The sequence below is a fragment of the Prionailurus viverrinus genome, chromosome A1 (genome assembly GCF_022837055.1).
Source record: "Prionailurus viverrinus isolate Anna chromosome A1, UM_Priviv_1.0, whole genome shotgun sequence".
NCBI lineage: Eukaryota > Metazoa > Chordata > Mammalia > Carnivora > Felidae > Prionailurus > Prionailurus viverrinus.
The window spans coordinates 122622045-122645629 of NC_062561.1; the positions used below are offsets into that span (position 1 = coordinate 122622045).

Genomic DNA, 23585 nt, shown 5'->3' on the forward strand with positions numbered 1-23585 from the left:
GATGGATTGTCCATCTTCTCATCTAAGACCAATTCTACAGTGGACCTGTTCCATCTTGCTTCCCTCAAGCACTTAGCTGCTTGAATAATTCTTTCTCTACTGGCTTATTCCCATCAGCATAAAGTATACTGTGATACACTTTCCTTATGCCTATATCTCATTCCAGATGCCACTCCATTTCTCTGTTGCCCTTCAAACTAAAATTTCTTGGAAGAGTTATCTGTACTCATTGCACTCACATCTTCCATTTATAGTCTCTCTTGAAACCCACGCAAATCAGACCTTCATTACTACCACTCACCTCCACTTATATCCATTGGCCTATTTTCTACCCATTCCTATTTGATTTAGCAACAGCATTTAGTAGTTGGTGTTTCCTTCTCCTTGAAATAGTCTCTTTGGTTCCCAGAACATTCCTCCTAGTTTGCCTTTTCTTAACCTGTAAATACCAGGTTCCCAGGGCATGGTCCTGACCTCTTCTTTTCTTTAAGCTAAGATACACCCAAACTCCAACTGAGCTGCCTACTTGCAGTTTCTGGATGTTTATTTGGCCCAAAATGTCCCAAACAAAATTCTCGATTTCCTCATCTGCATAAAATGGCACTGCCATTTTCCTAATTGGGCAGGATAAAAAAACCTCATTTCCTCTTACATCACATATCCAATTTGTTGTCAACTCCTATTGATTTTACAAGAATTTGGCCACTTCCATTCATCACAAGCTCATCTGAGCTACTCTCAGCCTTTGCCAGAATGTTGCAATAACTTCTTTACTGTTGTGTTTGCTACTATGTCCCCCTATAGGCTCTCCTCCCTAGCATAGCCAGAATGTGCTGGTCAATGATGAAAATGTTCTGGAATGGGATAGTGGTGAGGGTTCCACAACTTTGTGAATACACTCACATAGACTTCGAAAGGATGGCTATTAGGGTATGTGAATTATGTTTCAAGAAAAATAGGTAAGTTAAATCCCTGTCTAGAATTTTTGTACTTCTTTTAATCTAACCCAAAATATCTTTAAAAAGACCAGTTTATTCCTGCCTCTTGATCTTTGCTTCCATTGTGCTCTTACCTGAAATGAACTTCCTCAAATCCTTTCTACGTCAAAACCTGGTCTTCCTCTTCTAAGAAAAAGCCATTCTAAACACTGCACACTGCCTTCTCCTTTGTTCCCTTGGTCCATAAACCTACAACCATTTAGCCAATGCTTAAGCCAAAAACCTGTACACTTCTTGGTTGCTCTTCTCTTCATATTGAATCAGCAAGCAAAACTCACAGACTCTCCTCCTGCCTCTCCCTCTATCCGCATGCTGCCAATTCCAGAGCCCCAACTTTCATCATTTCCTCCAAAACCTTTTAATGGTTTTCCATTGTACTCAGCCTGAAGACAAAATAACCTAATGTTCTTTACCAGGGCCTAGATTTCTAGACTTCTTGATATCTTGAATACAGAACATGGGCAGAAGAACTTTCTGAACACACCAGCTATGAACATACTATCCTTCTAACAATATGATTTTTCTGGCTAGCTCCTGTCATTCAAGACTCAGCCTTAGGGTTTCTTTTTGCCAGACTGACCCTCCTTGTGTGTGCTCCCATGCACACAGTACCATCTCTTGCATCACGGCCTACTCAGTTCCCTGTTCATCACCTGGCTTCCCCATCACACAGTTAGCTCAAAGAGAGCAGGACCATGTCTGTCTTGTTCACCTCTGTATCTGCAGTATCCATCCCACATTTAAATGGTCAGTAGATATGGGTTAAATTGAATCCAAGCTCCTCCTTCTGTACCCTTGTCTAAATCCTATAGCAATTGCAGGCTGGACCATTTTATGGAATTTATGATGATGTACTGTCTTTTACTCTTGTGTACTGTAAGCCTTTGTAGGCAGAAGCTGACTTGGAGGTCCACAAAGGAAGTGCCTTATGGAACTATGGGTGGGTGGTGGTCCCTACCTGGTAAGTTTCAATGGGGCGGTTTTCCATGTTGAGATCCCAGACTTTAACGGTCAGATAGTCTCTGGTCATGATATATCTCCCACTGTGGCTGAACTTGACATCCGAAATCGAAGAGATAATTTCAGAGAAAAACGACCTGTTGCTTGGATCTTCGGGCTCTTCAAAAACTGCATGGCAGAAGCAAAACAAGACAAAATGAGCACATCCTTTTCAACTAACTCTACCATGTATGGGCCAGCTAGAAAGACAACAGTCTAACTTGGAGTAGAATCTTCAGAATGTGAGTAAGGTACTAATAGAGAACCGTCATCTCCCTGGAAGCAGAAAGTGGTTACTGGTTTCTGTATTTTTCTTCTCATGGAAGGACTCACATGGGCCTGTACATTGATGGATCTAGCCCCGACCATTTCCAAGCTCCAGGTCTATGGATCTACCTCTGTTACACAACTCCCCTGGTCTTTGTGGGTCACCTCACATATCAGAACTTGGAGTCATCTGAGATGCCTAAAAATGTGTTTATGGGTTTTTTTTAGATATAAAATTACATACTGTACAATTTCCTCATTTGAAGTTTATAGTTCATTGTTTTTGTCAGTATAATCACATACTTGTATAAGCATTGCAACAATCTAAATTTCAAACTTTTCATCAACTAACCCTCAAAAATTCCATACCCATTTGCAGTTACTTCTGCTTCCCTACTCCTGCAGCCCTAGGAAATGACTAATCTGTTTTATGGTTGTATGACATTACCTAATCTGGAAATTTCCCATAAATGGAATTATACAATGTAGGGTTTTCCTGTGACTACTTTATCCCTTAGTAAACTGTTTCCAAGGTTCATCCATGCTCTAGTGGAAATCAGCACTTCATTCCTTTTGATGGGTGAATAATAACTCACTGTATGGATATACCAGATTTGGGTTTATCCATTTATCAGTTGATAAACACTTGGGTGTCTACTTTTTGGCTATTACACATAATGCTGCTATAAATATTCATGCATAAGCTTTTGTGTGGACATTTATTTTCCTGTCTCTTCGGTCATGGTTTTTAATAGTGTTGCTTTGCTGAGCCTCAGTCTTGTCTTTTGTGTATATTGTCCCTTTGCTCTGCTATCCAGGCACTTCTTACCTCAGTAGCTTCAGCTGATTTCCACTTAGATGAATAAAGGCACAGCCCCTCAGTTGGACAACAGAGCCCATCAAAAGTTGTTGTAACATGTCGATCTTGATTTTGAACTTCTCTGGTTCAAATGGAATATATAGAACATAGCTTAGGTATATTTTGAGTGTTCCCATTTCTAGGCCTGATTGTTCTGTCTTCACAGACTGAAATCCCTCTGGGCTCTTACGCCTCATCCTTCGCATACCATCTTTGCCTTAAATGATTTTTTTTCATGGAAGCCCCCCACATTTGGTCTGGCCCACTTATTTAACAAGACCTCTGGTACTCTCACATTGCTATTTAACACTTTGCCTGTTTGTCTTACTGCAATTGCAGTGTGAGCTTCTTTTTGGTTTTTCTTTGTACTTAAAGACTTGGGCACAAATGTTCAATAAACATGTGTTGCTTGATTAGAACCAAAGTTAGATAAATGAATGAATTCTTTGCCATCTGCGTGCTCAGCATGTATGATGCACAGTTACAGACATTTGCCCATACTTATTTTTAACCTAAAATAATGGCAACTGAGTATGGTTTCACTTAAGTGTTTGTATCACAATCTTAGGCTGAACCAAACACCAGCCTGCAGGTTACTTCGCTAATATATCCTCCAGAGATTTCTCTTTCCTGCTCTACACAGAGTCAGTGTCCAATTCTATGTAGAAAACCCACGAATACAATGAGTTCTCTTTCAAACCTTGTTGGAACAGCCAAACCAAAATTGTAATTTTCACCTAACCATGTAAGAGAACAACAAAAAACCCTCATCAATCAGAACTGAACTTGAGAATTAAGCCCAGTGAAACAGAAAAACCTCTTGGATTTTGATCAAGCATTAATGAAGGCCCCTGGCCTTGAAAACTAGATTTTCACATTAGTTTCCCTTCAAGGGAATCTCATTAGGACTTAGAAACGCCAGGCAAGCTCTATGCCAACATCTCAATAGACAAGCAGGAGCCCCGAGGCTTGGTCATCTCCACCTGATGCACCTGCAGTCAATGGGAAGGGATAAGCAGACCTACTCTGGAGTCCATCAATTTCTGCCTCTGTCACTTACCAGCTGTTCACATTTTATTTACTACGCCGAGATTCAGTTTTCCCAGCTGCAGAAGGGGGATGCATATTGCTCGGAACATATGATTGACACGTTGTAGGTTCTCAATAAATGTCAGGAGCTATTTTTATCCTCATTAGCATGCCCTGCTTCTCCATCAGCCAATCATATTTTATTTGAGACTGAGACTCTGGGACTGAGGACTACAGAACTTGTGGGCTATTTAAATGACATAAAGAATGTTTACAAGGTTATACCTAGCAATCTGTTCTCCACACATGTGGCCTACTGGGATGCCACTGTAGCAACCTTGTAAGGCCCGAAAATGACAGCCCCAGAAGATGGAGGTGAGATGAAAGACGGCAATTCTTTCATCAGCCCACTACCTATTCTTATGTACAACACAGAGGGCAGGCTATAGGTAATGTGCTGGCCAGCATAGCACTTGGCACCTTATACCATGTGTATGCATATTCAAGTCTCAATTTTTTTTAAATGTTTTTATTCATTTTTGAGACGGAGAGAGACAGAGCATGAGCAGGGGAGGGGCAGAGAGAGAGGAAGACACAGAATCGGAAGCAGGCTCCACGCTCTGAGCTGTCAGCACAGAACCCGACGCAGGGTTTAAACTCACAGACTGTGAGATCATGACCTGAGCTGAAGTCAGACGCTTAACTGACTGAGCCACCCGGGTGCATATCCAAGTCTTAATACTAAGTTGATGACTTAGGTTCATTCATTCAGGAGCAACACTGAATAGTACTGATAATTACTGCTGCCAGGGAGCTTACTATGTTCCAGGCCCTGTGCTTTACATGCTTTATCTCATTTAATCCTTACACTAGTTCTCTGACATAGAAACAATAATTCTTTATTTTACAGATGTGAACAACTAAGGCAGAGAGAGGTTGTGTCACCAGGGGACAACACAGCTAGACTGAGGTACAGCTGCATTTTGCACTCAGATCTCGCTGACTTTCAAGTCCTTGTTCTTAACCATGAATCAATTCTGCCTAGTGTCATGTACAAGGGCTTATTTTAGTAGCTGTAAGAAGGTAAGCAGGGTAGAATCTACATAGAATCACCGAATCACCAAGCAGAAAGGCTCTTTTCCCCCTAATGATGACACTAAATATTTTAAATGGTGTATTAACTAGAGGACAGTGAGTGGAGGGGCTCTTAATGATGCTTGGTCCTATTCTATCCTTTTTATAAAGCCAAAGTCCTCAAAAGAAAAAACTCATCCCCAATATTTATGGAACACAGTTTCTACACAACGGGCTCATGGGTTCAAGCCTTACACCATCATCAGCAAGCATAGGTTGGGGACCTCAGGACTTTGTATGACCCTGTGAAGATGTCTACACCACAAGAAGCCCAGACCCTCAGGCCACCTCTAGCCCTTGCATTATTTTTTTTTAAGTTTATTTTGAGAGAGACAGAGAGTGCAGGTGGGGGAGGAGCAGAGAGAGGGATAGAGAGGATCTCTGTGCTGACAGCAGTGAGCCTGAAGCAGGGCTTGAACTCACGAACTGCAAAATCATGACCTGAGGTGAAGTCAGATGCTTAATCGACTGAGCCACCCAGGCACTACTCACCCCTGAATTCTAATGTCTGTAGCCTGTCAGCAGTGAGGCAACCCCTCCTCCCACTGCCCCATTCCTCCAGTTTATATGCATTGGTCTTTAATATATTTTGTGTCTCCTAATACGTAAGGTCTATGAGGGGAGGGAGTTTTGTCTGTTTTGTCCTGCTATATTCCTTGAAACCTAGGACATACTCAGTAAATACGTTAGATGAATGGATATTGACAACTCATTTTAAGTCTTACAGGAAAATAATATCTATTAATTCAAAAGGTCCTGAAAGGAACCTATCAAAGCAATGCTTTATTCACCTCAAATTTGTTTCAATTCCTTGAAAAGTATGAAAAAATATATTCCATAGGAAGTCATCTGTAATTCAAGGTTTTCACTAATTCACCCTAAACAATTACTTGTCAGCTATTTAAGTGTCTTTGATATGCAATGACACATGTGCAGAGTACTTAGTACATTACCTAGAACATACAAATAAAAACCATGTGTTGTAGAATGGACACAGGCCAGGCCCTGTACTACATACCAAGGAGACAAGGAACAAGATAGATCCAGTCCTACTCTCATGGAACTCACAGGCCAGAGGAAGAAACACATATTAAACAATCACACAAATTTAGTTATAGACATGAATAAGTGAGATTTTACTGCATTATCAGAGGGAAAGAAAGGAGCTAGTGGAATACAAACGGAACATCACTGTGTGGTCCATGTAATTTACTAAACACATGATGCAAAAGGATCCAGTGCTTGAGTATTTCTCTTGGTAACCTCTGGCTTGGCATTAAACGTCCTGCTGACCTGGGGGCGTCTAGGTGCTCAGTCAGTTGAGCATCCAATTCTTTTTTTATTTATTTTTATTTTTTTAATATAATTTATTGTCAAATTGGCTTACATACAACCCCAGCGCTCATCCCAACAAGTGCCCTCCTCAATGAGCATCCAATTCTTGATTTCAGCTCAGGTCATCATTTCAGGATCATGGGATCCAGCCCTGCATCAGGCTCCAAGCTGAGAGTGGAACCTGCTTGCGATTCTATCCCCCCTCCCCCCACTCCTGCTAGTGCTTTCTCTGTCTTAAAAAAAAAAAATTCTGCTGACCTACATGGTTTCCAACTAGCTTCTAAAACACAAAGACATCAGGAGCAGGAAAGAAGAGACCTGTGATGGAGAGAAGAACTTTGCTCCCTTGGTGAGAAAACACTCTTGATGACAATCCTAACAGTCCAGACTGAGGCACTGGGCAAGTGTCAGATTTGCCAACAGGGAGCTAGTGTGTCAGAGACCCCAATGACAACTGCCAACAGTAATGACATCTATCATTTCTTGGTCCTCATGCTTTGCACACCTTATCCCATTTACTGCTCAAACTTTTCAGGGAGATATTCTCCCTGTCCTTATTGATGAGATAGACCAGGATAGGCTGAGTAGCCTTGCTCAGGATCACACAGCTAGTGAGCAGTAGATACAGGCTTTACTATTACACTGTCTCCACAATCAGGCCTTCCCTCATTCTGTCAATATCATTTCTCTCTAATGTTCTCTCTGATGGGCTCTCTAATGTTCCATATGCCCCTGTGAGCTCCCACTTCTATGCCTCGGCTCCTCCTTATCTCCTCATGTACCCATCAAACCATCGTGGGATACTGGAAAGGACATCAGCCTGGGAGGGGAGGATGCTGTTGGAATCCAGGCTGGACACAAATTAGCCGCTCCTAATACCTACTCTGTTACACTGGGTGCTTTGCATATATTAACCTACTCAGTATTCACAGGTATTATTTCCCTTTTGGACAATCAGTCTGGTCAGTCAACTCAGGCATGGGTCCTATTGTTGGTAGGAGGCGCGACAAGGATTTTCACTTGGTCTGTTCCCAGCCTATGCTTTTAACCTCTGATCTGCCTCTGATTTCAATGGCTGGACCACTCTCAGCTCTGTGGAACTATTTTCTTGCCTGTAATGTGAGTCAGGATTGTCTACCATGTGCCTCCCACCTCTCAGATGGTAAGATCTATGAATTCCAGTGATCTCGTCTTTTAATTTTCCTCTCCCAATTCCCAGTATTCTAAACTAGCCTTCCCAAGGTGACTTCAGCAGAGCACTCAGGAATATGTCAGGGATTCTAGATTCTAAGGTCAAAAGAGCCTGGGAAACTCCTATTCAGTTTTGGGGGTTGACATTACAATTAGCCTATCAAAGGTGCTGAGAAGTCCTGCAGGCAGAGAAAAATGAATGATTCTTTAGGAATCCAGGTTTCTCAACTTTTTCACTATTGAATTTTGTACAGATAATTCCCTGTTGTTGGGGCACTGAGGGATGTTTAGCAGCATCCCTGGCCTCTGCCCACTAAGTCTCCAAGCCCTGGGTGGGACAACCAAAAAGTCTTCAGATACTGTCAACTGTGGCCTGGGCTGGCATGACTGCTCCTGGTTGAGAATCACTGCTTTGTCCTGCCTTTAGATCTTACTGGATCACACCGTCTCCCTCCCCACTGTTTTTTTGTTTGTTTGTTTGTTTTTGACAAATCCCTTGCAGTCCAGAGTTTCTCTAGTACAGAGTTCCTCTGGGGAACTGCAATGCTATAGGCAAAAGCAACTGACACTTCTTTTAAGTTCTATAGGCTTCATGAGGTGTCCGGTGCAGAAAGAATTTTGTATTATAACATGAGCAGATATGAATATGTCTGCATGGGACGAAGAGTATTATTCTTCATGGTGCATAGCTCAGTGCCGTTCACCTGACAGAACTCAGATGACAGGGTAACCTAAGCCAGTATCAGAATCCTGGGGAAGAGGTGACATAACAAAACAGAGAAAGAATTAAGAAAACTGCTGAGTTTGGAGGAAGCTAAAACTAAGACCACCTATGTTACAACGGGGACAAAACCAAGTGGGAAGCATGTCACATGCCTGTGGTGGGCTCTGGGGACAAGAGAAGAGAGGCTGGAGGGAAACCAGTTTGAAAAGGTGGTTCCTGCATGTGGCTCCATGCACTGGCCCTCACAGTAGACACTGCACAGGAGCTTACGGCCAGGGTGTGGGGGCTGAGGCCACAGGTAGTTCCAGGCTTGGCAGGCCTAGGATAAAGTCCAGCTCTGTGACTTATGAGTCATGAAGCCTTGGACAAGTGACCTGCCTTCTTCCAAGCTTCATACTCCTTAGCTGTCACATGGAGATGAGAGGAGTGGCTAGCTACCTTATAGGGTGGCTGTGGGACAGATGAGATGGATCTTTCCTGGAGCACTTAGCGCCATGCCTGGACCCAGAATCACACGGAAGACGGCAGGGAACAAGCAGGTGGTGCTTAGGGCGGACGTGGTATTAAAGGAGTGTTTTTCCACTAGGGTCAGATTGTAAGTGCTACCAGTTATGAAATCGATTTCTAGGTCTTCTAACTGGACTGGAACCCAGGCACACAATAGCTTGTCTCTGGGTTATCACTTGGAACACACCTTCCTCGGTACAGGTGGCTGGGATTTGGTGCTAGACTTCACTGCGACCTGGGTGTGGATGATTCAGGCAGAGGAGAGAGAGAATAAAGGAAACAAGGCAGGCAGACATGAAGGTCTGTTCATGACGAGAAGGGCACAGACTCAAAATCACGCACGGGGTTTTAAATTGCTCACTTCTGCTGACATTTCTTCTGTGGAGAAGTGCAGCTGGCATGCTTCTGTGTTTGGAGACATGGCTGACAATTTCCCCATAATGGGGACACAACTACAGAGTGAGGCAGATGGCAATTTTCCTTCAGAGATATGCAGGCAACAGTTTTGCCCCCGGAGAGAAAAGGCTTGGAAATTGAGATGCAAGGCAGTAATTTTTACTATACAGAAGACACATCCAATAATTTTTCCCAAAGAGAGAAACGGCCAATAATTTTCCCACGGAGGGTTGGAACTCCCATGGCCTGATAATGCTGGCCTTCATCCAGCTGAGGCCAGTGAGAGAAGAAGTGTAAGATTTAACTAGTGGCTACTATACTATCTCGGGCCTAATGACACAGTCCCCATAAATGGGCTGCAGAATGGGAAATGGGATCATATTAAGACTCAGAGGAGTCTGAATTGGCAAAGAGTGATGCCCAGTTAGTTGCCCTTAGCAATTTGCTGTTCTTAAAAAAATATTTCTGTGTGTATATTTTCTTTAAATGCTTTTTTATTAAATCTTTTTAGGGGCGCCTGGGTGGCGCAGTCGGTTAAGCATCCGACTTCAGCCAGGTCGCGATCTCGCGGTCCGTGAGTTCGAGCCCTGCGTCGGGCTCTGGGCTGATGGCTCGGAGCCTGGAGCCTGCTTCCGATTCTGTGTCTCCCTCTCTCTCTGCCCCTCCCCCGTTCATGCTCTGTCTCTCTCTGTCCCAAAAATAAATAAACGTTGAAAAAAAAATTAAAAAAAATCTTTTTAATGTTTACTTGTTTTTGAGAGAGAGAGAGAGGGAGAGAGACAAGTGAGCAGGGGAGGGGGACAGAGAGAGGGAGACAGAATCCGAAGCAGGTTTCAGGGTCTGAGCTGTCAGCACAGAGCCCAATGCGGGGCTCAAACTTACGGACTGTGAGATCATGACCTGGGCCACATTCAGAAACTTAACTTCCTGAGCCACCCGGACACCCCTAGCAATTTGCTTTTTATATAGCCCTTCATTAATTCTACAAATAATTGTTCAACAGTGAACACTGTAGCAACACAAGGCACAGCATCAGGGAGACTGAGCGATAAATCTAGAAGGAATTACACTGGTTCCTGACTTTTGTATAACTTTTCAAAATACTTAAGCATGTATGATATTTCACAAATAGATCTTCTAATAAATAATCATACAGAGTTAAGAAATAACTTGTCAAAATTGTTTTGTCAACAACAAAATTGTTTTGTCAACAACAAAATTGTTTTGTCAAAAAAGTTTTTTTCGGAGGGAGGAGAAATGAGACAGTCTGGTGGGATCTGATCTGGCTGGTGTGATCAGGGAAGGCTCAATAACAGCCTGAAGCTTGAGGGATCAGTAAGTACTAGGTATCACAAGGTCAACAAACCTCCCCTGTAAAGGGCCAGGTAGCAGCTATTTCAGGCTTTCAGGGCCATTTGGTCACTGTGACAGCCACTATGGTGTGAAAGCACACACCATATGTAAACAGATGACCGTGTATTCCCATAAAGCTCTCTTCATGGATACTGAAATTTCATATAATTTAAAAAAAAATTTATTTTGAGAGAGAGAGAGCACACGTGCACACACACACAAATGGGGGAGGGGCAGAGAGAGAGGGAGAGAGAATCCCAAGCAGGCTCTGGGCTGTTAGCACAGAGCCTGACATGAGGCTTGATCCCATGACTGTGGGATCATGACCTGAGCCAGTATCAAGAGTCAGACACTTTAACCAACAAAGCCACTCAGGCGCCCCTCATCGAATTTTCACATGTCATAAAACAGTATGGTTCTTTTTCACTTGACCACTTAAAGATGCAAAATCCTCACTCTTCACTAGAGTTGAACAAAATGGGGTGGGCCAGATTTGGCCTGGAGACCATAGCCTGCTGACCCTTGTAAGACACTGAGGGGATGGGGGGTGCTCCTAGGCTAGACAGGGGGATCAGCAGGAACAAGTGCATTTCAGGGGGATAGTGGGCTATGAGGACTCCTGCTGGCAGAGAGACATCGTGTGGAAAGCCTGCAGGATCAGATCATGGCTTAGTAACTGCAAATTGCTTTCTTCAGGTCTGCCAGGCTGGTACTGGAGAAGCAGATAGGCTTTGGAGTCAGACATATTTGGGCTAGAACCCATATAGGCCACATTGTCTTTTCTAATTTTCTGTAACTTTCTGAGACTCAGATTCCTTAAGATGCAGCTACTGGGGCGCCTGGGTGACTCAGTCGGTTAAACGTCGGGTTCTTGATTTTACCTCAGGTCGTGATCTCACGGTTCATGGGTTTGAGCCTTGCATCAAGCTCTGTGCTGTCAGCTGGGGGCCCACTTCAGATCCTCCGTCCACCTCCCCATCCCTTCCCCCTCACTCTCTCTCTCTTAAAAATAAGCATTAAAAAATAAAATGCAGATATTATTTTAAGAATCAAAAAGGAGAGAAGCTGGCAGGACATCTACAGTAGTGCCTGGCACACGGCCAGAAGTCAACAAATACTAGCATCACACACTATTCAACCAATGTGCACTGAGTGCCAATAGGTATAAGGCACTTTGACAGGTGCACGGGTTAGGGGGCAAGAGAGATGAGGACCCTGTGCTCTTTGGTTCTTTCTTCAACAAGGAGGGGGCCCCCTCCCTTATCATGCCTGAGAGCTTTTTATTAAAGAAAGAAAAGGTGCTTGTTGCTATGTGGTAGGAAGAAAAGGCTCCCTGAGCCAAAGATGTCCACACCCTAATTCCTGGAAGCTGTGACTATCTTACAGGGCCAAAGGGAATTCAGGTGGATCACTACCTGACGTTAAGCTACGGGAGAATATGCTAGATTATCTGGTTGCACCCTGTGTAATGACCAGGGGTCCTTATAAGGGAAAGAAGAGGCAGGAAAGTCCGTGTCAGAGGGATGCAATAGAACAAAGTCTCCGCCACCAACTCTGGCTCAGAAACTGGAGGAAAGGGGCCGGGAGCCACGGGATGGGGGCTGCCTCTAGAATCTGGAAGAGGCAAGAGAACAGATTCCCCCCCACAGCCTCCAGAAGACAACACAGCCCTGCAGACACCTTGATGTTAGCTCAGACACATTTTGGACTTGTGACCTTCAGAACTATAAGTCTGTATTGCTGAAGGTCACTACATTTACTACGTTTGTGGTAATTTGTTATGGGGGCAATAGGAAATTGACACTCCACTTTCCTCAAATTATCAACAGTGGAAGGGGACAGAGTGTGCATGCTCTCTTGCCCAACCGGTCTCTGGGAAGCTGGTGTGATGTCCCTGGGCCTGGTGGCAGCTCTCTCTCCCCCTGTGGGTCCCCGAGATGCCCACTCCTTTTCAGCAGCTGCTCCTCCAGAGCTGGCCTGGCAAGCAAGCCAGCACGGGTGGTGACGGGTTTGCTGCTTTCAAGGGAGCTGGTGAGCCACCACGGCTCAGCCACCGTCTCCTCCCTGTGTTTCTGCCACTGCCCTGCTGCTGCTGTACCCACAGGCTGACACAGTCCAGGGAAACCAGAACACAGCAGCTGCCAAGATAGCAAGCCAGGTGGCCCAGACTCCATGAGGATTTAGCAGAACATGAGACTACATGTGGTCCCACTGAGTGCTGGATAGTTCTTCCCAAAGCAATGCCCCCTCACTGCAAGACACCTACAATGACTCCCCACTGCCACTAGCCAGTAGTCCCACCTCTTCTGCCTGGCATTCAGGGCCCTTCGTATCAAGCCTGAGATCGGCACTGCAATGTTACTGACCCTTTCTCTTCTGTTCAAAGACTAGACAGTGGCCTCACTGGCCTACTCATCATTTGCACTGAAGTCAGAGAGCGCCTCCCTCCAGTGGCCAGGCACACAGTGATAGAGATGAAGCACGTACGGGCTTACAACAAGAAGTGGCAGGGACTGTGGCAAACTATAGTGTCCACAACCTATAAAGAGGGCCGCTTCCATTCAGCTCTAGTCAATGGCTGCCATGTGGGAATGTGGGTCCAGCAGAGTCAGACCATCTCATTTGTAAAGCCCAGATTTTTCTGAAGAATCCAGATGTTTCAATGTTAGCAACGAATTAAAAAATTGTAGCGTGTGGTCAAACAAAATTCACATTTCAGCCACATGGGTTGTGGCTTGTGGTCCGTGGTTTACATGCTGTAATAACGATGACCAATGTTTATGGAACACTCAGCAGGTGCTAGCATTTGATGCACGCTCACCCCTCCCTGACTTAGCGTGGACTGCTTCTGCAGAATAGAATAGATGGGAGGCTTATTAATAACACAAAGTGCTCATAGTTCCCTTTTTTTTTAAGGAGAGAGTGAGACTGTGCGAGCGGGGGAGAGCAGCGGAGGGAAAGAGAAAGAGAATCTTAGAATCTTAAGCAGGCTTCACACTCAACTGGGAGTTGGATGCGGGGCTTGATCCCATGACCTGGGGATCATGACTTGAGTCAAAATCAAGAGTCATATGCTCAACCCACTAACACCCAGATGTCCCCACGTGCTCACAGTTCTAGAGGCTGCAAATTTGAGAATAAGGTGCCACCAAGATCAGGCTCTGGTGAGGGCCCCCTTTTGGGTTGCAGCCAACCACGGTCTTGTATCCATATGACAGAGAGGGTGACAGAGCTCTCTGGGGGTGGGCTCATTTATCAGGGCATGAATCCCTATGTGTGGGCTCTATCCTTGTGATGTAATTACCTGCTAAGGGTGCCACTTTCACATTGGGGGTTAGGATTTCAACATATGAATTCTGAAGGAATACATCCAGTCCAGAATAGCACCTCTCTCTGCCCCTCCCGTGCTTCCTTTTCCACCTTCAGGGCTCACTGTCTCTTCCAAGAAACCTTCTTTAACCACTTCAGCCCACTATGTACTTTCCTTCCTCTTGCTGGGTATTTTGGCCACCCTCTCTATTTTCCTGTTATTTAAAAAACATACATATTTGTTCAGGATTCACAAGGAGCTAAGCAGTCCTAGTGTGGGAGCGGGGGAGGGGGGGCAGGTCCCACAGAAGGGGAGCAGTACTGATGGCAGATGTGGTACCCGCCAGGCACTGTCCAGGGTAAGAATGGTCTGCATCTCCCAGCTGAGGAATCGGGGGCCAGAGAGACTGGGACCACGTGCTCCCTGAGTAAGGACAGCATCTTAGAGCCTCATTAGCTCTGGGGTTAGGCATTTATCATAAGGGGCCTCAGCTGGAATCTGTGATCTAAAGAGAGGGGAGGTGAGAATCTGTGTTTGGCTGAGGGCATACCTGCCAATCTAAAGGCTGAATTTGGGATAACATCCACAGACAAGTTTATTAATTGGGCCTGTTTGTCCTTCCTTTGTGAGGATTAATCACTTATTAGCCAAGTGGGGCTGGTGCCTTTCTGAGAACTGTCATTCTGGAAAGATGTCGATCGGAGATTTCTGAGCACATTCTCTCCAGCCCGCAGCAGTAAAAGGAGGCGGCTCCCATCCAGACAAGATGACAACTTGGCAGTGGGTGTCTCGACAGGAGCCTAATGAAGAAATCTGCTAACAGCGAGGCCTGGCTTTTCAAGTGCTTATATTTGTTTTTTCCCCTCCAGTATAACCTCTCTGGGTTATACTGGGTGAATGGCAAAGGCACCGGCGGGTCCTTATGCCTCCCACTGCGGAAGTACACGGTTCTCTAGCCACTGGGCTCCCGGAACAAAATGGCTGTGTCCGCAGGCCCCTGGGCCCACTCCATACATGACAGGTTAGAGACTTCTTATCTCCCTGATTCTCTCTCCCTCTCTCTTTTTCTTTCAAAATTTGTTCCCAGCAGGAGTCTTGGTGCAGCTGCTCTGAGAGAAGCTTGTGCTCCCCGGGGAGCCTCCGCCCAAGTGGAAGGGACTGTGAATGTGTGGTGTGTGGTCGTTATTAGGGGTGACTGCTGGGCAGGTGGTTGTCATGGCACCACAGACGCCAGGGCTGCATTCCCAAGATGTCACCATTTTCCAGGCTGGATACATAATCACTGCAATAAGAGGCATCAACACGGAGAGGGAGAGAGGGGCGGCTCCCTGCTGACAGTAATCTCCTTGCAGAGCAAGGAGAGGGGTTCACGGCTGAGCAGGGTGGTCCAGCCAGACATGGGCCAAGCAACGCATGGAGAGAAACTTGGAAGCAGGCTGCTTATTGCTTCATACTGGTGTTCTCACAGCTCCAGTGCCACGCCTGTGTTCCCAGCACTGCTTTCTACACAAAAACAATGTTCCCAACCCGCTGACAGTTGGACCCGTGTCTTGAATGTTCCTGGAGCATGCATATACGGTGTACTAACAGCTGCTGTGTTGGAGTACATCTGCCAGGCCCTGTGCTAAACTCTACATAAGTAGACAGTCCATTCCATTCTCATGACATTTCTGTTTTCCAGATGAAGAAATGAGGCTCTGACCATTGTCTGCCGCCACACAGAGGCACAGCTAGACCCAGCCTCACCTCTCTGGGCCACTATTGGTCCAGACTACTACTGTTCTCTGGTCCCATGATGAGAAAGGGCAACCCTTCAATCTGCAGATGATGGAAAGCAGAGCACAGGGTCCATTAAAATGACTCAGAATGGTCTAACCAATCACTGTGTGCTCTCACCAATCACAGAGCATTAACCAGAGTGGAGCTCTTTATAGACCTAACGCAGAACGCTAGGGGTAATGTGGAGAAGAGTCACCAGATTTGCTGAGCACATCTTTACCTGCCAGCCACCCTGCTCTCCTATTCCTCACACATACTATCACCACATACTATCACCACATGGGCTCCTCCTCCCCTCCAAGGAGCCTCCAGGACCTCGAAGCCTCTGTGCTCTGATGCAAAGAGAGAACACGTTTTGCTATCACTGTAGAAAATGAAGGCTGTGACCCTCAGCAAGCACTTTTGCTTAATGACTTGGACATGGGGAATGACGGACACTCTGTATCCTGTTCTCATTTTGAATTTGGCCAAAACCTAAGCAATGTCTTCACGGTTACTCACGCTCTTCCCTGCAGGACACTCTAGGCGCCCGCTCAGTAGGTGCGCAGGAAGCATGGTAGCCTGGTAAGGTTGATTTCCTAAAAGCCAGACCTTGCCAGTGGAATGCCCGAGCCCTTCCTTGCTGTTCCAGGACCCGGCTTACGCAGCCACCACCCCCTCTGGCCTGGTGAGGCAACGGTGGGAAGTATTTCTAGGCATCCTTTCTCAACAACTTCAGCCACAGGCTGCAGACCTGGTTTGAATCTAGGTTCTACCTATGACTAGACCTTTGCCTTTGCATAAATTATTTGCTGTTTTTGAGTCTCTATTTTCTCAACTATAAGTCTCAGCTCATGGATTGTTGGGATAAGAACAAAATACTAATAAGTACTGAGTGCTTTCTGTGGGCCAGGCTTTATCTCACTACACCCTCATCACAGTCATATAATGCAAGCTCCAGTATTGTCCCCATTTGTGGAGGGAGACACTGAGGCTTACAGAGGTAAAGTGCCAGAAGTTAGGTGCACATTATCCACACGAGGTTTGACTGACCCTAGAGCCAACGCTGTTGATCACTGTAGTTGACATCCTCTCTCTATCCTCATTAAAGCCTGATTTCCAAACCACAAGAGTGTCACCAATACCTATAACTAGCCTTTATGGTTTACCTTCAGGAACTTCAACAGAGCTGGGAACCCAATGTCAGAAAGCTTTTAGGTGGCCACTCTGGTCTACTGCTTCCTCTTCTACTCCCTGTCCCCTCTTCTCCCTCCCACTGACACCCTGCCCCCCATCTCCTTCTGGACGGCTGATGAACAAGCAATCACTTCTTTCCCTGAACTTTGAGAACAGAGCTCTTAAGGCCTGATCAGGACACAAAAGTCAGAACATCACAAGACATTACACTATCACCCTTAAAGCTGCTTATTATATATACCTTGGTATTAAATAATACATGATTTTGTACTACAGTCTGTTATTCAGACCACAAATGTTGCAGGAAAACTTCTAGGAGGAAAGCATAAAACTGAGAATTCTGAGTTTTAGCTCTTTTGATTTTCTAACACTCCGATGCCTTCATTTATGTACTTGGCTTCAGAAGCACAGTACTAGTGTCCTGTGAGACACACACTACATTCTAGCTGTCTTTTACAAACAGGTCTCCTATTATTCATTCGTTCATTCATTCACTCATTCATTCATTCACTGAACATGATTTACTATGCAGGATATGTCAGGTGCTGTTCAAGGAATGCTTCTGCTACTTAATGACTTCCTTAGGTGCAAGCAATCATGTGCTGTATTAACACACATTTGTATTTCAGTGGCTCTACAACGACATGAATAAGAAGAATCTCAGTAAGTAGGGACTGAAAACTGCTATGATTTAGAACTTTGGGGGAACACCCAGGATACAATGAGGATGGCATCTGGCGTTGCAGTTCATTTTGACAATGTAACATGATATTCAGCATAAATACTACGTAGTCAGTGTTTTCTCTCTTGGACACTGGAAATCTAAATTTCACATTCCATTTTAAATGAACTCTATGTTAGAAACATTCCATAGTTTCACATCCTCTTGTCTGAGATAAGTACACGGAGCCAGAAACCGCAACTTACACGTCTGTCTTTCTCACTGTGCTTGGCACAATACCTTACTTACATTTATTGACTGGTTCCTTGCTTTGTGTGAGTCTCACCATCTTTTTTTCTTAAGCTGGGTGATCCCATTTTCTGATATGTAAACTCTTCAATGACAATTTCATTACATTATGGGGATTTTGAAATGATACAAAATTTCAGGATGAATTAGTTGACCCCAGGATTAAGGATGCCCATCCATAAGAAAAATCCTATTTAAATTCTTATGTTCAGGTTAAAGATGTAAGAAAAGATATAAGCAAGTATCATTACAAGCTTTGTGGGGGTGAGGCTTCCCCTGCCCTCTGGCTGCCTCTGGGCTGTGCTTGAGGACCATGGGAGGCCAGCAGGTGCTTTGAGTAATTCCGCAGATAAAGGGACTCGCGCTGATGGGGCTGGATGCTGCGTGAGTGGACAGCAGATCTCACAACTCAGTTATTGATGCCACCTACTGAGCTGTCAAAATAGAATTATGTGAACTGCACAGGGGGCTCGAATTAGCCGATATACTTAAACGTGGGTCAATTACACACACGAGAGATTCCCCATTCCCTTCTCTATCCTTCAGTGCTGGGCAAGTACTACTGAAGGTGGCTGTATTCATTATAGGAAGAAATAAACCCATGATAAAGCCATGATCTTTGTTGGTGTATTAGCCTTAACTTTTCTGGGTTCTCATTTCCTCAAGCTGCAAAAAGGAAGAAAGAGTCTGAACTCACAGGGTTGTGTGAGGATCCATAAGGTAACAAACAGAAAGGGGTCTGTAAATGGTGAAGTGCCAAACAGCAGAAGGTAGCAATATAATCATGTATGCTTTTTTTTTTCCTTACAGGAATCTGTGAGTCCACGGAATTTGTGAGTTTCCTCCCGAAACTGTTTTTCCACTAGTCTATGTCAGCTCATTCACTGCTCTCCATTGGGGAATGTGCTTAGACCAAAAAGCTGGGCATCATCAGCATTCTTCCCTTTACCTCACCTTCCAGACCTAGATTTCAAACAAGTCCTGTTAACTCTACACTCAAAGCACAGCCTGCATCGGGCCAGTCTTCATGTAAGCCACTACTATCTCTTGCCTGGACCGTTTGCTGCCTTTCTAATTCTTCTCCCATCATCTACTCTTCCTCCTCATGTTTCATTTGCATAGAGTGATATATTTACAAGTCCACGCATGACACTCCTTTGCACAAGCCCTCCTAGATTTCTCCCTCCTACATACATAAAAGCCAAATGCCTTACCTTTGCCCTACAGGGCTACCAAGTTGCCTGACTCCTGAGCCCTGTGCATGGAATACAATGGGAGTGAGGCCTGGGGGTTGTGTGGGGGTGACTCCTGAGTCCAAGTGATCCCCCAAGGACCTCTAGTGACTTCTCACTATAGTCCTCAGTGACCTGGGCTACCAGCCAGCTCCTTCTAGTTCCCCGCATGCTGCTCCCTTACACCAAAGACAGACAAGTTGGTCTCCTTTCTGCCCCTGCCAAGCACAACCTACCAAGCACAGTTCAGATTCAGAGCCTCTGCATTTGCTGCTGCTACTTCTCCAGAAACACTTTTCACCAAATCCTGCATTGCCTTTGTGGCTGTGCTTGTTGTCAATCCATCTACTTGGATAGCGTGCCATGAGGGCAGGAAGCATCATCTTCCTACCTCCTGGAACACAGCCTGACATAGAGTAGCAACACTCAATATTTGTTAAATAAATGAATAGTGGGTTGATTACCATCATTTCACAGACTCCTCCTCTTCCCTTTATTTTGCCTACCTACAAATGCCGTGCATTCCCAACACTAGAAATGAGTGAACACAGATGGAGTCAACCACTCTGTAGTGTGAGCCTTTTCAGTTGAATAAAGAGAAGCCCCAGGTGCAAATTTATCAAGCTCCATGACTATAGCTGTTCTACAAACATGTGTTTAGCACCTTCACTATGCGAAGTGCAAAAGGGACAAATAAAGAGCTTCAGCCATAATGGAGGAAGCTTTTAGTGGGAGAGACAGGAATGGAAACAGATAATTTCAACCAATAGTATCAGGTGGTCAGGTGGAGGGCACTTAGTCCTACTTGGTGAAATTTGAAGAATATGGTAGGCAGAATAATGTCTCCTCAAGGAGGTCCACATCCTAATCCCCAGAACTCAAGAATATTTTACCTTTCATGGCAGGGAATTAAGATTGTAAATGGAATTCAGGCAGCGAATCAGGTGACTTTAAAATAAGATTAGTTTAGATTACCTGGATGGATGCCATGAATCCTAAAAGTCCTCACAAGTGGAAGAAGAAGGTGGGAGAGCAAAGTCAGAGTGATGTGATGAGGTAAGGACTTGTCCCACTGTTGCTGGCTATCAGATAAAGGGGCCATAAGCCAAGGAAGGGGGGATAGCCTCTTAGAAGTTCAAACAACAAGATGTGGATCCCCCCACCCAGAGCCTCCAAAGCAACACAGCCCTGCCAACACCTTGATTTTGGCCCATTAGACCCCATACTAGACTTCTGACCTACAGAACAATTAGATGATTCATTTATGTTGTATTTTGTCATGAAATTTGTGGTGATTTGCTATAGCAGCTACAGGAAACTAACACACAGAGGAAGAACTGAACTTTCTGATATCACCTGTGGTGGGAAGGGACAGGCTACCATAAGACCTATCCTACCTGGGCCAATGCCTCTCCCAAGGGCAAATTTCTTCCAGGTATTCTCTTGACTAAGGTTTTCTTGAACCTCAAATGCAGGATGCTTACCCAGTTCCTGAGACTGCTTTGCCAGTGATGGCTTGTCATGGATGAGGAGGACAGGCAAGCTGGCTTTGAGAAGTCCCAAGCCCAAAGCAGCCAGAGCACCTAGGACATCATGACCAGCCTTTCCTGTTCTGTGTCTCTGGGGCTGCAGCCCTGTGCCTGAGCCAGTTTTGGCTTCACTGCCTTCTTATCCAAGACCCCTAGGTGGGGAGAGGGCAGGGTCTGGGAAGGTGTCAACTACTAATGAATAACACTCTCCTCCAAAATTAATAAGCCTCCCAGTTCTTAGGAAAATCCACTCAACTGGAGTCTCCAGGATGACTAATTGACAGAACTGGTTAAATTAATCAAAAATGGAAATGAGGATGGGGGAAGGGGGAAGGGATTCTATTTTTACTCTGTGGCTTGCTTGGGTCTTGCTTGCTCTGTTGCTAATAGCTGCTAAGCTTGAATGGGGTAGATGCTGGATTGGGTAGGGGGAGGGCTGGTTTTAGTGAATTCTACTCCTTGTAGCAAGTCTCTGGCTTTTCGCCAGAAGGGGGTGGTGTCTGTGTGTTTGTAATCCTGTCATCAGGCAAAAGCATTTTAATAAAGGGCCTGGTATTTTTCAACTTAACCCTCCCTAGAATAAATACTGTTAATTATGTCCCCAATCAACACTGATCCCTTTTGGAAGCTGTGTCAAACCTCAGAGATTTTAAGATTCACTGCAGATGCAATCTTAGCTGATGTCTTTAGGCACATTCCATCAGAGACTGGGAGAATGAACCTTAGCTTTATTAAGGGATCTAGTGGTCTAGAGAAGCAGGACTTGGCAATTAAGTTTGTCGATGAGGGTGAATAATGAGACAGTGGATTTCATGTTCTCTACAAGGGCAGGGTTAGTTCTGCAATTGGAAACCGTTAGGTTGGGGGATCCAGCTGATGGGGATTATATAAAACCCCTATGCAATAATTCTTCTGGATATTAGCAAAAGATCATGCTTCTTCTCCAGCTGCCAAACAGCCAGGAGAAGGAGAAGAATCAATTCTTCTCTTGGAAGCAGACAGACCTGGGTTCAAATGTTGGCTCCTTCATTATGATTTGGGGCAAGTGTCTGCACCTCTCTGTGCTTCATCTGTAAATTAGAATTACTAGTACCAACCCTCAAGAGTTGTTGTGAGGCTTAAACAAGATAACGAAGGGTTCAAAAAGAATAGCCACCCCCTCCACTACACACACTTTTGGAGGAAAATGGAATTTCTGATTTGGATTTTCAGGTTGGCCATCAAACTGTACCCCATTTGCAATGGAAATCAGGCTATTTTCTCAATGACCACACTATTCACCAAAACACCTCAGACTTTATGGCCTAAAGTACTTGTAGCTTTCCCCTACAATGTGAAAGAATCAGATATCTTCATACCAGCCCCATGATAACTGATGTAAGTGCACTGCAGGGTTGATGGTGACAGTCCCTAGATAGACAGCCTGCCTTGGTTTCACGTGAAGGAGGGAATGTTGGTGGCCAAATCTCAAGCTGCAGATTTGTCTGTGCAGAAGGGCCTTGTTCATGGAATAGAACGACCATGGGCAGTGGACTCATTGGTGGAGCCAGTGCAAAGGCACTGGGGCTGCAGAGCTGCCCATCACTGCTGCAGACAGCGGCCCCAGCTCCTTACCCTGGCCTTCTCTCTCTCCTCTTGGCTTATACACCACTGCTCCCCACCCCTTGTTCTCCCCTCCCCCGTTTCCTTCTTACCTCCCTGGCAGCCCATACTCAGCCTCTTGTAAAAGACCACCTCCTCTTCCCCCAACCCCACCAGGAAGTGTTGGTGTGCCTCCGTCCTCTACTGTCCACTCCTCCTCATTTGCACCCTCTCCCCTAAGTGACTTCACCCCATCTTATGGCTTCAAATATCCTAACAGCTCATGACTCCTAAATTCTACATTCAGCCCAGACCTCTCTTCTGACTTCCAGACTCAGGTGTCCATTCGTTGCAGACTTCTCCAAGTGGGCAGATCAGAGACCTCTCAGTCTGGCACATCCAGAAGAGAACACTTGGGTTTTTCCATATCAACCTGTTCCTTCCTCAATCTCCTCGTCTCAGTGTACATCACCACTATGCCCTCAGGTGCTCAAGACCAAAACCTACGAGTTATCTTACCTCTTTCTATACCTTTGCACTGCCGGCCTCTCAGCAGGTCTGATGAGCCCAGCCTACTCAGGAGATTCTGAATCTGGCCACTTACCACCTCGTCACTGCCCCCATCCTGGTCAGAGTCACTATCATTTCTTCTCTAGACTGAGGCAAGAGCCTGCTAATTGGTCTTCCTGCTTCCAGGCTTGCCACCCCCTTTTCTTTTGAGAACTCTTTTCTTTCTCTTTTATTTCAGAGAGAGAGAGAGAGAGAGAGAGAGAGAGAGAGCGCGTGCGCACTGGGGAGACGGGTAGAGGGGGAGAGAGAGAGAATCCCAAAGAGGCACCACATTCAGAATGGAGCCCAACACAGGGCTCAATCCCACTACCTAGGGATCATGACTTGAGCTGAAATCCAGACTTGGACCCTCAAGTGACTGAGCCACCCAGGCACCCTGAGAAGTCTTTTAAGGCCATAAACAGAGTACTAGTCACTTTTCTGCTTAGAACCATCTACTAGCTTCCACCTCACTTTAAATGGAATCCAGCTGCTCTACCTGGTCTACAAGACTACCTTATCTGTCCCCCAATTACCTTTTCTGCCTCCTCCTCTATTCCACTGCTCAGCCTACCAGCCTCCATCCACTGGCCCCTTTTCTATTCTTTGAACACACAATGTTGTTCCTGTGTGAGGACCTTCATACATTATCTCTGTCTGCTTTTGA

At 45.3% G+C, this 23585-nt stretch overlaps 1 protein-coding gene across 12 annotated transcripts in view; it reads right to left on the minus strand.

Annotated features, from left to right (window-relative positions):
- The window catches only part of PPP2R2B (protein phosphatase 2 regulatory subunit Bbeta), a 425245-nt gene that overhangs the window by 9713 nt on the left and 391947 nt on the right, over positions 1–23585 (minus strand). For all 12 annotated transcript variants that reach the window (XM_047868760.1, XM_047868769.1, XM_047868802.1 and 9 more), the window contains one exon: positions 1957–2126. In XM_047868760.1, the coding sequence (XP_047724716.1) occupies positions 1957–2126 (170 nt within the window). The remainder of the gene's footprint in view (positions 1–1956; positions 2127–23585) is intronic.